The sequence below is a fragment of the Nestor notabilis genome, unplaced genomic scaffold (genome assembly GCF_000696875.1).
Source record: "Nestor notabilis isolate BGI_N333 unplaced genomic scaffold, ASM69687v1 scaffold14064, whole genome shotgun sequence".
In the NCBI taxonomy this organism is placed as follows: domain Eukaryota; kingdom Metazoa; phylum Chordata; class Aves; order Psittaciformes; family Psittacidae; genus Nestor; species Nestor notabilis.
The window spans coordinates 7,721-22,789 of NW_009925285.1; the positions used below are offsets into that span (position 1 = coordinate 7,721).

The 15,069-nt window shown below is 38.9% G+C and overlaps 1 protein-coding gene across 1 annotated transcript in view; it reads right to left on the reverse strand.

Annotated features, from left to right (window-relative positions):
- The window catches only part of SIPA1L1 (signal-induced proliferation-associated 1 like 1), a gene marked incomplete at its 3' end in the record, with an annotated part of 52,651 nt that overhangs the window by 4,338 nt on the left and 33,244 nt on the right, over positions 1 to 15,069 (reverse strand). Inside the window, exons 8-10 of the mRNA XM_010012996.1 lie at positions 14,498 to 14,772; positions 9,757 to 10,029; positions 843 to 992 (exon numbers count right to left, since the gene is read on the reverse strand). Of these exons, the coding sequence (XP_010011298.1) occupies positions 843 to 992; positions 9,757 to 10,029; positions 14,498 to 14,772 (698 nt within the window). The remainder of the gene's footprint in view (positions 1 to 842; positions 993 to 9,756; positions 10,030 to 14,497; positions 14,773 to 15,069) is intronic.

A 15,069-nucleotide genomic window follows, 5' to 3' on the forward strand; every position in this document is an offset into this window, starting at 1 on the left:
TTCTACTTTATACAAGATCCAAACCAGAATGAGTTACACACAATGACCTGCAACATAATCAAGACAACTTGAGAGGGAAGCTTTGCAGTGTGAACCATCAGTAGTTTTGCCCCTTTGTATTCTCTATAAGCAGCATTTCGGAATGTGGCAGACAGATCTCCTGCTGCCAATTATTTTTTTCCCCTACTTGGACATACTTGATTTATTGCTCCTTTCAGTGCTCTCTGAAAATGATACAGATTTAATTTCTTACTCTGCAAGTTGCCCCTTACGTTGACATTGGATCACTTCAGAGAATTTGAAGATTTCTGGAGAGTTGGAAGACAGTACCTTAAAACAGCATGACTGTGAACATGTGAAAAAGATGCTAGCTGTGGATTAATTAGCAATTTCTGTGACTACATAGCTGAAGTCTTAGTTGCACTCAACGCTACTTTGCTTCAAGTATTAGAACAGACTGCAAATTCCCAAACCTATTACCTATTTTATTGTAGAATCTAAACCTGTGAAATGAAGCAATTTACAACATGAAACCAGTACTTTTAATGAAGATTTTTAAGCATATAAAGGTCCCTTTGTATAGTAACCTAAGCAATTGTACACTAGAATCAGAGAGGGAGGTTAGGTCACAAGGGGAAAAGGGGGAGGCAAGGGATTTCTAAAACTTGACTTTTTCAAAAAGCATGACAGTGATATTTGAAAACAATCATGTTTTAATGTGTGTAAACAACAGCTGACAGGAGGCTGTGGAAGCACTCCTTTAGTTTAATGTACATTACAACAAATGGAACAGAGAACAAAAAACTTGCCTAAAAAGAATATGAAAAAGGTCTGGTGCCTACCCTTCTGGCATAGATTTTTGTCTGTATGTGCCCCCACCAGAGCCAGTCTCACTTGAGGATGATAAGTTGCTTGGAGAATTACGGCACTGTTGCGATCTTGCTAAGGCAATGGATGAAACTGTGACATAGACATCAGAACCAGGAGACAACCTGTTCAGAGCAAACCACCAAGTCAAATCAGCAATATTGAACGGCAGTATCATAATGCAAAACTTGACGGACAACATCATGCAAATTCTTACATCAGCAAAGAGCACAGCATCATAGAGACAGCAGAAATGAAGTCAGTTGAAGGATCAGACATTTCCCCTTATGAATCTATTGGAAACCATTGAAAAATCAGCTGTGAAAAGCTGGATGCAGGGGAGTAAATGAAGAGGCAAGTGTAAGAGGAAAAACCTGGCACGCACTACGAAAACATCCCAGTTTTAAAAGTCCTGTTTGTTTTTTACAGATTACTTGTAAGGAATAATGAAGTATGACATTTCTCACCCAACTACCAAAGAGAACAAAATATTTCTAATTCTCAAAACAAACTCTTGCCTGGAATTTAAACTAACTGTAGTGAGTTGTCTATGCAAACTTTTCCAAGAGTATCAAGCTTATCTCTATGCCACCAAACTTGTCCAGATTAAATCACAAGGACTAAATTTATAAATACCTTAAAATCCCCCCTCAAAACTTAATGTTCTAATATCAAACTATCTCAACATACCAGAATTCTGAAAATTCAGACCTGAGTCATATGAAGCCTTCTCCTGTCAGAATAACCATACAGCAAATAAATGGGCTACAATTGCAACACATGCACCTGGACAGAATGGCTGGAAGCAGCAGGCTTATACTGTTCAACTTGTATATCCTGTTCTGTAGCTGAAGGCTTTTGCTTTTTGAGATCACCTTTTGCTTTGTGCATTTTGTTTCCCAAAACCCAATCAAATTCACTGCTGCTAAGCTAGTTTAGTTCTACTTAGTGGTGACTGAAGCCATTCAGAACTTTGGCAGTGATTTTAGAGTTTAAATTATGCCATCCATGAACACCAAGATCCTACTGTGAAAGCAAACCTTAATCATGTTGTCTAGGAAAAATAACTTACACAAGTTAAATAGCAATTTAACCTTTATAATTAAAAAATCATATTGATTTCAGTAAAACACACAGTTGTCTCAGTATGCAACCTGGGTCTGGGGATTTAGACAGCCTAGACACTTAATATCTGTAGAGGAGTGGCAGATTTTAATCAGCTCTCACCACAGTAGTATAAGGACTTTCAAAGTTCAAAAACTGTTTTGAGAATGAAAAAAACCCAACACTGCACTGATTAATGTTACTTATGTCTGTGTATATATCCAAAAAGTGTGTGTACATACATATTTCAAATGTGCATTTGATCCCCTCAGTACCTTGCACAAAAGCAGTAAACTAACAAAATCTTAAGATGGAAAGAGCAGTAGGACTGGACCAAATATCTTGATCATCTGGAATTTCATATAAAGCATATGACTTTCTTTCCCAAACAAGAAAGGGATGATTCAACACCTGACAATCACAAGTATCATACCAAACCCAGTATTTCCTTTCTAGCCTACCAAACTGAATTTAACTTATCTCACATTTATCAAGCAACAATTCTCAAATACTTGATTGCAAAGAACATGGTTCGAGAGTTCGAAACTTGGGAAACCATGAGCCAAGCAGTTAATTTTCCCAGTGGCAATCTTACAAAGAGGAAAAAAAAAAAGAAAAAGGTAGTTCGGCCAACAAAAATACGTGCTTTCAATAACATTCACTCACTTATATAGGCACACACATTTAAAACTCAGTCATGCTTGCTGAGCAATACACAATTTAAAAGTATGACCTTTTTTCCCCAATACTAAATTAGAATTTATGGCAAGGAAACCAATTACTTCTCAAATAATTTCTGTAAAATGATTTCCTGTTGGAAAATGCTTACATTTTCACTTCAGATTCAGCTATGCCTTTTCTTTACTTCCTATGCCTTGCCAAAAAGTGACAGCACTGTTTAGAGGGAATGTCAAGATTTCAGAACTATGTCATGGAGTTATAACTTTTTTTTTCCAAAGACAGAAGTCCTCAAGGGCAAACCAAATTGTATCGTAAATGTGGTCTGAACAACAGCAATGAACAACCAGTCAGGTAGCACATCCTATTATTTCAAGCAGCAATACATTTTGTTTGTACAGTTCACAACAACACTAAAAAACATCAGTGAAATATGTTTCATTCATTCTATCTGAAACATAAAGAAGACAAAAGAGCTTCAGAGTAAATTAGTTCAAATTGACTTTTGGAGCTGCTTTGAAATCTATTGAAAGGCACTTCCCAAGACAAAAGTATTGTGTTAGCAGTATGCCCCTATAGTTAAGATATTCAGTGCTTGTCTTTTGTTTATAATTAAAAAACAAACTAAACCAAGCTATTATCCATTTCAAAAGACAGCTTTAAGAAGAAACTCTGAAATGGTTAAGTGCATGAGCCCCATAACTGAATTTAAAAATAGGCCAAACGTCCATTGCATTAAACAGATACAATTTCACTGCAGTCAACTGAACTGAGATTATACCATGCATGATTTAGTTCTAAGAGATCTAGTTCATCCTGAAAGGACTGGTTGAGTCTTGCCAAGCATGGGAAAAAAATCATCTTTTGTGAAGGCAGCGAGTGGGATGGGCATATGCTTATTTTGTTTAGCATGACAACACAGACATCAAAAGCACCCCTCTTGCTCCTAATAAATTAATTTCCATGTCGTTAGCTGTAATTTTCCTCATGTCTTCAGTATGCATAGGTATGTAATATACACATCATAGGAAAAATGTCAGTCTAGCACACTTTGTGCCTATGGCCTAAGGCAGTCTTTAGTTATAAGATCAAACAGAAGTGCCTTCTTCCTTTAGGACCTCTGCCCCATGCAGTTTTATTTTCTGCTACCACTTCTCCTGCTACTGCTGAACAGGTTGGAAATGGAGGCGGCACAGGCTGGCAGAAGAGAAAAGACAGCTTTATAGTCAAGGCGTTTCAGTGCTGACTTAGCAAATGGAATTCTTGCACTTAACTGCAGCACTCCAATATGACCACTGGCATATTTGTTAAAGAAAATTTTTCATTCATTGTCACTAATTGCAAGTTTTTCAAAGGCCTTATTTGATTCCAAGGCCCCATCTACTTCTGAGCTGAAAACTTACCAAAGCAGCTGAAGACAACTGAAGCTGTAATTTGAATATATAAAAAATTAACAATGCTGGGCACACTTCCAAATATGAGATGCCCAAAATAAGACACAGCAAATGATTAGAACATAATTTCTCTCTCTACTTTTGTTCTTAATCTGAAGAGGGCCAAAGACATCTCTTCTCACAAGAGTTTTGAAAATTAAACTTAATTAATACCCATGAAGCATTCAGAAACTATAGTAATGGGCGCCACTGTAAAGCTTAGAGGGGAATTAGTAATTGCAACTTTACAGCAGGATTTGAATGCCATTCAGTAAATAAGGGATGGAGTAATGAAGAGGAAAATAAAATATTAAATAGCTCTTCTTTAATGAGCTGCATCCACTGTGTGAACTGAATGAGGCAGATGTCCTCTGTTAAAAGAAATTCTCATAATTTAATCAAAGGAAGCATCAGAAAATATGGTTACGCAAGAGCTCTGAATAAAACTGCACAGCAAATCTTAATTCTGGCATGCTTACCTTCCACGTGATTGATTTTTGCCATCCTAATAATAGTGCGAGATGTGACAGTTCACTGAAAACACTGAGTTAATGCTCATGTTAAAAGGAAACCAAACCATTCAAAAAGGAAAAAAAAAACATCAGCAATTCTGGGGAAGGGGATAGAGAATGAAATAGAAAATGCAATTATGCTGTCATATTGTACCTTCTCATATACCACACCATATACATGTTCAAATATTTTCCTTCAATTTGAACTTCACACTTCAGAAAACATGTATCATAACAAGAAAATATATAGAATCAGGCAATGGGACAACTAGATGTACCTGAGTAGGCTATATGGCTCCACGGATTATAGAGAATTTTATCTTGTCTGCTTCAATCCTTCCACATGTGAATTACATTGGATCAAGCAAACAGTGATTATTCATTATCCCTCTTGACAAAAGAACAAGTAGTAAACTGATCTATCAAGAGACCCGTTAGCAGGCACCTGGATGAAGAGCATCCACAGCTGTTAAACACAACAGTGAAACATATCTGGCTTCAGGCAATCTTCAACAGCAGACAGCCAGGAGATTGGCAGACCTGGCAAGAAGTCTTCCTTTATACTTGTAAGCATTTCTTGTGCTTTTCCCTGGTCCCTGCTGATGGACTCTCAAACAAGAGAGACCAGCTCCTGACACAACACAGCCTGGCTCTTCTCAGCTGTTTTTGGTACACAGGAGCTTGGGTTTACAGCCAGGTGTACTACGGAACCTTATTTTCCACTGCTACAGCCAGTTCTAGGTCCTGGTGCTGATAGGGAATGTGTAATATAAAATCTCATGTTAGTACATGCTTTGAAGAATGTTATGAAAACTTCAAAATAGCTAATCCTCAAACCCTGCGAGTAGGCAACGCATGTGCTACATTGCTCACTTGACAGGTAGCAAAATGAGCACTGACACTTGCTTGTTTGTATTACGAAAAACGTCACTGATGCAAACTAAGCAGCAGCAGATTAGGATTTTTATATAATACCAGGACAGTTTAAACTAGAATCTATCTGCAGGAATTAACCTATAAACTATTACTGGTGCAGTTACTGTCACTGACTACCCACAGGCATTGTTCAAAGAATTATGAAGTTTTAGGGCTGTGCTCCAAAGTTCTCAGTGAGGACTTAGATACTGTGGGATTTTGCAGCCAATGCTTGACTGCAGTTATGCCATAAATCAGTTTTCCATTTGGTTTAAAATATTGACCATGCTTGGAAACTTTTTAGTTAGAGCCTTGAGCTTTCATCTGGAACAGTACTGAACTGCACACTGAAGTGCACAAGTTCAGCTGCATGCTTTACTCACTGGTTTTCACACTTCTCAAATGCTTGTTGAATCAAGTTTTAGTTAAGACTAGTTCCAGTGTAAATTAACTGAGATTATCACCTAACACTAGCTCATCTCCTTTGCCTGCATTTTTTTCTTAATGAGGTCTAGAAACCAAGTGTACACAATAAAAACTGACGATTGAGGCGGGGGGGAGAATACAGCCAAGCTCCAAAATTACATCGTCTCCAATAACATTAACTCTGGCATACCTCGTGTGTGGTTTATTGTTGCTTTCCTTAACGTATCACCTTGATATTTATTCTGGGTTATAGCCTATATTGTGTCCCATGTGGACTAATTAATGCTGTGAAAGAAGCCATAATTCAGAATTTATTGCATTTACATTATTAGACTTTTCATTCTCAATGTTGCAGTAACATTAGAGATTTAAGATCAATAAAGTTTCAGGTTATTTTCCCTGCCTACAAATACATACATCAATCATGAATACATTCAAGGAGCCAGGCTACAACAGAAGTCTCCATAGGAAGGCAAGATTATTTTTATATATGAAGTGAAACCCTCCTGGTTCTCAGGAGCAGTAATACAGCTTTTGTTTCATTTTCACATGTTTAAATGGACTAAAGTGAAAATTAAAAAACAGTTTCACTCAGTATGCATATTTAGGGCCTCTAGCTACATAAAGTGATCACCAGACAAGTACCACTGGTAGGTAATTCAAAGAGTTACACCTGTACTCCCTGCACTTTGTACTCAAAGGATGAAACACTTGCCTGTTATGCTGGTTTTGTTTAAATTAAATCCCTCAAATCGTCAGGAGTTTTTCTAAATACTTCATACAAGTCACGGATATACTGCTGACATGTTAGCATTAAAATGAATACCATGTCAGGTCTGATATGTCAGAAATACAATGCCTCTATTTCATTCTTTGAAATCCCACCTGCTGAAGCTACGGCTAATGATGGTACCAAACTTCTGTGGTCCTGGGCAACTGCTATCAGTGCTACTTCCAAAAATCATTCCAGATTCAGAGCTCAAAGAGCCACATGGATCAATTTACTATGGGTTTCTCAGCTGCCATGTCCCTTAAAACAGATCACAAGCTGTAGATTGCCGTTTCTCAGATGCAGATGAGATCTGCCATCACTGCAACCAGCTCAATAAACGATGAACGTGCAGTCAAAAGGCAGGAGCATAGAGGGATAAATGCCAGCTCCAGCCCCAAACCAACTAAGTATTAAGATAAATCAAACATCAGCAAGACTGAACTGTGGCTCATCACAAAAACACAAGTGATAGCGTTATCTAGACCACAACCAAAGATTAAAATTGAGGTTACGGCTATAATTTAGTAGTAAAATTATTTATGGATGATGATCTTCATGGGTTAGTTTCCAGCTGCACTGACACTTTCCAGAAGTGAAACTTTAATGGCAGTAAGGAAATCTAGGATACCTGTGCTGCTCTGCTAATAAGTCGTAACACAGGTGATTTTTCATAAAACCCCTTAAAATCGTTCTACAGAACAAACACTGCAGAGAGACTGAAGTATCCATGTTGTATATGGTGGGGTCCTGTTTATAATCATGTTAATTACAAGAACATTTCTGTATCACAAGAACCACCAGCACAGATCCCAGTACCTGTGTTACCAGGCTACCCTTGGTCCCTCATTTCTCCAACCAGTTGAGAGCTGAACAAAAAACAAATTGTAGAGAACAAAGCATAGCAGAGCACCATTGCTGCTACTTGCACCAGAAACATGCAGATTCCAGCACCTCCTAAGAAATGATGTCTTTATGCTACGACAGGTATGAAAGTTACTGGTGAAAAATTAAATGAGATAGTATTTAAAAGGGCTATGAAAAGTTCATCTTCGTTGATTTTAGAGATTTTACACAAAAACAAGTATCTTGGTATCTGCAAAAGCAAAACTTCTTTTATCATGCAGAGAAGAGACTAATGAGTCTTGGAGTGAACTTATTGCCTTTTCCCCCTTCAGTATTCCTTTAAAATGCCAAAAACGTATTTTTCTTCAGTTTAACTGGAAACACATTAACCTCATGCAGCTGCTGTCATATTTAAATTAGGTCCAGCCAAGACTAACATGTTTAGCAGACAAGAAAGATAAGAGAGAAGACATTTTTCAGACCTCCAAAAAAATTTTCCAGCCACACTTAGAAGCTGCTTTGATAATACACTTTTAAGGATGGAAAGATCCAATAGAGCCCTTTTTGAATAATGATAAAAAAATACTAAAAGAATGTCTAGAGGAGAAACACCCCAGGTACATGCCCTGAAAATGAAGGAAATGGAAAGTCAAAGTTTCACTTTTTGAAAACAAATACTGAGTATATGGAAATGTAATTTTCAATCTGCAAACATTTGTCAGGCCCTAAACCCCCCCTTCAGCATCCAGTGACTGGATAAATCTTGGATGCTTTAGGTATGCAATGTTGCCCACATCGGATTTTATGCACAAGAAAAACACAGTTATTAAAACCCTGTCTCCCGGTGCAGCCAAAGGCTCTCTCTCCTCGGCACAAGTCATGGAACAGCCAGCCTGAGACTCTAGACAAAACTCTTTGATTAATGCCATGAAGAGATGGAATTCTCTTCTGGAAAAAACAGCAACTCAAGTGAAACTGATCTTCTGCCACTGCCTTAAACTTTGGCCAAGTATTACTACACTTTCCATAATTACAGAGTGAGATTCTACAGCACTGGAGAGAGCAGGAAAAACCCCAACAATCCACACTCCTATTCCTTCAAATTCAGCACCGGCCTGTCTTCTGCTGTAACAGACAGATACAGCCTGAAGCCGTGCAGTTGTTATGCTGGTCCAAATATGCCATTAGAGAGCTCAGTCCAGCATCTCCCTGGCTTCTGCAACCTTTTTCACAAGCAATCTTATCAGGTTGACTGTGAAGTTATATTAGTGCTTTCAGTGTGGCAAATTCTCTTTTGCTATTCACACTGAACTTTAAGTATACATCTACTGAACTTACACAAAGCTACAACTGGAGATGCGCTTTCTAACCAGTTTGAGTGCAGAAGTTTAATGAAAAAGAAAGTAAGAAAATGAAGTCCTTACCAACTATTAGAATTTCTTAACAAGGTATCCTACACAGCAGTTTCAATTTCAGCTTGCTACTTTCTTGGTCTTGGCTGTAACATCTTTGAACATTCTATTTTTTTAACCCCAAGATCTTCAGGATGTGAAAAATGCTCCAATTCATTAGAGATCTCTTTAAATTTTCTCCAATATGCATCTTATTTCCACTGCTTTATATTTTTCAGCAATGCAAAGCATGATCAGAATCTGTCTACAGCTTTTTTTAATTTAAGGAATTATCCAAAATAAGAAATAAAAGCTACGAGCTTGTTTCCCTCTCTTTATAAATGTAGACTCAGTAATAGATTTCTATAGATAATTAAAACAATGACAGTTCATTTGAATATTATAAAATACATCTTCTGTGAAAGAATGAAAATACTGTGACAGGATGTGCCTGATATTTTTGCCTCAATACTAATCGCTTTCTTGTTTAAAAAAACCTTCCAATACAACAATAAAACCAAACCACCCTGGAGAAATGCAAACTTAAAACCAATCCCTTCTCTAGCCTAAAAATTTTTAAAACTCTCCAAAAAGATAAATTTGCTTTCTATGCTGGTCAGAATTCTCTTGCTAAACATGCTGTTAGATGCAGTTTCTGCCTTGAGAGCTTCTGGCGATCCCACCAAGCCTGTAAACAACCTAAAATTTTGGATTAACTCTTCAAAATGTAGAAGTTCAGGAACACTTAGATCTAAAACTTTGATGGTAACTCATCTGAAACTTAAATAACAATACAGCAGTTTGACGACACATACCTCCGGCTCTCCAGCGGTCGCCCATCACTAGAGATGCTTCGAGGGATGTTGGCTGCTCGTTCTGGAGGTGGGATTTTCCCTTCTCCTTTCCCAATCCTAGATGTTACTGGACTTTGTATCTGGGATGGTACCTGAGCCACGTGAGGTCCCTGTCCTTTGCTTGCATTTCGCTGCCATTTATTATTATTCCTGAAGGGAAATTTGAATTCATATGACATTCCTTCATTCACTTTGTATTCCATCACTGGCATACGGTAGTTTTCTGAAGAACTCCTGGAAATGAAGAAATTCAACATGCTGCTATAAAAAATAAAATACATATCTATCCTGCTCACAAGGACAGAAACCTGAAGACAGAAGCCGAACAAATTCTGTGAAACAGTAAACGTAAGGTTTTGCTTTTTATAAACACGTTTAACAAATTTTAGAATCACAGATCTACAGAATTGTTTAGGTTGGAGAAGAACATCAAGCTGGACCATCAAGTCCAACCATTAACCCAGCACTGCGAAGTCTGCCACTAAACCATGTCCCTATGTGCCACATCTACACGTCTTTTAAACACCTCCAGGGATGGGGACTCAACTGCTTCCCTAGGCAGCCTGTTCTAGCACTGAACAACTCTTCTGGTGAAGAAATTTTTCCTAATATCCAATCTAAATCTGCCCTGGCACAACTCGAGGCCATTTCTTCTCACCCTATCACTTGGCCTTCTTGGCAACTGGGGCACACTGCTGGCTCATATTCAGCTGGCTGCTGACCAACACCCCCAGATCCCTTTTCCACCAGGCAAATTTCCAGCCACTTTTCCCCAAGCCTATAATGTTACATGAGGTGGTTGTGACCCAAATGCAGGACCTGGCACTTTGCCTTGTTGAACTTCATACAACTGGCCTTGGCCCATAGATCCAGCCTGTCCAGACCCCTCTGTGGAACCTTCCTACCCTCAAGCAGATCAACACTCCCACCTAACTTGGTGCTGTCTGCAAATTTACTGGATGATCCCCTCATCCAGACCATTGATAAAGATATTAAACAGAACTGGCCCCAATACTGAACCCTGGGGTACACCACTTGTAGCCTGCTGACAGCTGGATATACTCCATTTACCACAACACTTTGGGCCTAGCCATGCAGCCAGTTTTTTACCCAGGAAAGAGAATATCCATTTGAGCCATGAGCAGCCAGTTTCTCCAGGATGACGCTGTGGGAAACGCCATCAAAGGCTTTACTCAAGCCTAAGTACACAACATCCACAGCCTTTCCCTCATCTGCTAATTGGGCAGCCTTATCACAGAAGATTAGGCCAGTCAAGCAGTACCAGCCTTTCATAAACACATGCTGACTGGCTCTGATTATCTGGTTGTCCTGTACGTGCTGCACGATGGCAGTCAGGATGATCTGCTCCGCAGCCATCCCCAGCACTGAGGTCAGACTGACAAGCCTGTAGTTCTCTGGATGCTCCCTCTGGCCTTTTCTGCAGATGGGTGTCACATTTGCTAACTCCCAGTCAATCGTGACCTCCCCAGTTAGCCAGAACTGTTGATGAATGATTCAAAGCGGCTCAGTGAGCACTTCTGCCAGCTCCCTTAGTACCCCTGGGTGTGTGCGTTTAAGTAGTGTAGCAGGTCCCTAACTACTTCTCCTTTGATTACAGGCACTTCATTCTGCTCCCCATCCTTATCTTCCAGCTCAGAGGGCCAGATACCTGAAGAAGAACCAGTCTTACTATTAAAGACTGATACAAAGAAGGCTAAAAAGTGGAGATGCCAAGCCCAAAAGATGCCCATTGCTTACTGAGGATGTACAGGAACAGGACAGCATAAAAACTGGAGTAAAACAGGATATTAGTTAATGCAGCCCACAAAAGATACAGGGCAAACTTCTGCATACATTTAAAATGAGAGATTTGGAAAGTATATGTGACCTTCAGCTTTGCTGAGGATAATTTTGGTATTTCTCTTGAGAAATTTATATACCTCTATTTAAGTTAATTTCTTACTGTGATTACTTTATCTACACATCTTTATCTAAAGGGAAGGAAAAAGAAACAATCAGTGCAACATTTTCTACTTCTAGCTCTTCCCCTAAGTGATTACACCATTAGTGCTGAGAAGTGTCACTATATTTTCCCAGATAAAATACAAAACAAACCAGGTAACTTGTTATCTGGCTATGCTGACATTAGTAAGTTGCGCAGTCTAAGGCAAAGTCTAACAGTTGGTTCTGAGACCTTACTGTCCACAGTACTCACATTTTGTGGTTTTACTTTGGCCTGCCCTCTAGTCTGGACATGCAAATTGAACTGCAGTTGGAAAGTACGAGGTGTGCTTCTGAAACACACATAATTCAGCTTCATCTGAAAGGAAATGCTTGTGTGCTCTCAGGCCACTCTGTGATGTGAACCACTGCTTGGTAGATGGGGATGAATGGGAGATTTCTTTTCAAAGTTCACACTCAACCTAACTAAAACCTTTATATCCTTTTATTTTTCTCTTCATATTTTGTGTGTCTGCTATTATTTCCTACTGATCATACACCCTAGTAGTTTCTGTTTCTCTTTTTTCTTTTCCAGACATAGTTACAGTTTGAGAAGCAATACACAATGTCCTCTTGCTGCTGTGCCCTTAACTTCAAGGTCAGCAATCAGTCCACTAAATGACTTCAGTAGCAATGTTCTAACGACCATCTTTTAGTAGAGGTAACACTGTAACAAGGCCTGCCTCTGTGTAGGGCGTTAGATTATGAATCAGAGTAACTGGATATAATTTTGTATCTGCTACTGACCTTGTACATGTGCCTGCTGGCAAGTCATCTTATCTAACTGCACCCCTGCTCTTACTCCAACTTCATGCCAATCATTTCATTGCCAATCAATTTATTAGGACAGTGACTGCTTCTCATCTGAATGTACTATACCAAGCAGAACTGATGTTCATTTTAGTTATGGTCTGTAGAAGTTACTGTAGTAGAAATACTAAATGACCTCCAGAAGACACAATGAAATGACTCCAATTTTGGAAAACTGCTTGCCAAGAGAGAAATTGCTCTGTGCGAAGACTTATGTAAAACCTCTAGTAATATACATAGAATAGCTACAAATTCGAGACACAGTTTCTAAACCTTAATGATTTTGGATAGAGCAAGGAGGATCAGGAGTTGCTCTATGAAATTTTATAACTAGACAATAACCCGCCATGAACATTTGCTCACTACACGACAACAAAACTCACTGATGCTGAATACAGTATTTCAAAAAATGCAGTAATTTCTCTTACTGCCATTTGGATCCACTAAAGCTAAGCCTACTTTTGGCTGTACTTAATTTAGTTCAGGAATAATAGGATCTGTGCTTTCCACACAGATTTTTCTGCTCTAATCCTTTTGCTGTGATTGCAGATGAACTTTCCATTTGCTTGGGCTGCTAAATACTGTACAAAAGCTTTCCAAATACCTCATAGGTGACCTTCTGCCACTGCTCATTTTAATCCCTGACATGTATTCAATTTTCCACTGACAACTAAAGGACAAATAAAACACCTTTTCTCTCCCCTCCTGTTTTCCTACCAGTTACAAACAGAGTAAATATGTCTCACAGTAAAAGCAAACACGGATTCTTCTCTTCTGCAAGCACAAGTTCTTTGCCTGGAGACACAATCTCACATTAAGGTAATAAATATGCATTTAAGTTCAGCCTCAACCTTAAGCATACAATGATTTAGATTCTACCCCTACAAAGATATTGCCCAATTAGAATATGCAGTGCAAAATGCTCTCAGTCTCTCACTGCAAGGAACACACTGAACTTTGATAACTCTACTTGCTGCTTCTCAGCAAATCAAGTATAAACCTTGAGCTAGCCTGTAGGCAAATTTAGTCTACTAAAGATCATTCCATTTTAATCATATAGCATTTGCAAGATATTAATACATGATGCCAGGAACATGGGAATCAGATTCAGTGATGTGGCTGAATGCTACAGACAACTGCAGAGAGTTCAGATGGGAGCAGTGAAAGTTGTAAAAAGCTTTAGTATGAGTTCAGGAAAAAAAGCGGAGTGACTTGATGTCCATTGTAGAAAAAAAAAAAAAACAAAACCAAAAAAAACCAACCAAAACCCACTTATTGCTGCTTATTTCCCATTAGCCAACATTTTAAAGCTATAAAAGCAGTAATACAGTTGACACAAGCCTCAGGCTTAACACAGATGGGAACTGAAAGAGATACAGCAAGATCTACTCCTAAAGAATTGCAATTTGCAGCAATTTCTCTGGGCAGATCCATACCATTGATAAACTCATCATTTACAGCCTTACTTATTTGTGAAAGTAGCAGAATGTAAGTCTACTCAAAGCTTTCAAGAATTACATCCACAGGCACTGCAAACTACCAACAAATGGGAAAGAAAGGAAACATACAATTAATTTTGATGCTTCATAAACACACAACTGTCAACAAAAGGTTGATTTCCATGTTAAATTTCATGGAATTTAAAGGATACACAAGGTTCCTTGCACATTTTATTGTGTATTCAGTGAATGTTTTATGGGGTGTGGAGTCTGAATATGGGCAGTTTTTTGTGTGCTTCTCTTTCACCTTACAAAACTAGATGATATATTATAATTATACCATGGGTTTTGGAGCCTGCTTTGGGTTCTGTGGTGGTTATCCCCAGCACTCCCTTCCCTGACCCCACAAATCGAGATGCAACTTCAGACCACATGTAGCTACTACACAATACCTGCGTGGTGTGCAGTCCTCATATGGGGGGACAATGACAACCTTCACTGTGACTGATGTTCTGAGAAGATCGATCATCTGCTCGTGGCTCAGAGTGGCTACAGCCACCTTGCAGATTTCCACCAGCCGGCTGCCTTGCCGCAGTCCTGCCTGCCACGCGTAGCCGTAGGGCTCAACATCTGCCACAATGCCTTCATAGTTTACATGGAAACCGAGCTGACCCAGGCCATTCCTACGCAGAGTCATCTCCACTGTTTCACAGCCCTTAGTCACAAGCTATAAATTGAAATAAAGACAAAATTTAATGCATTGAGAGACCTTCAGTGCTAGTAAAGGTTTAAGGGCTCCATTTCTGTTCAATCAACCAACACCGCAAGACTGGGGGAACACAGTCAAGGAATATATAGGACAGTCTTGGGTATGTAACAGCTGAAATGGGTCTTGTCACTCAAACTAGTATTTTCATTAGAATCTGGTTACTCAAGTTCTGCCTGGAAATTTTTACTGAAACCACAGGGATTTTAGAAGATACATGGCAGCACACAACGGAAAAACACATGAAGTTACACAAGC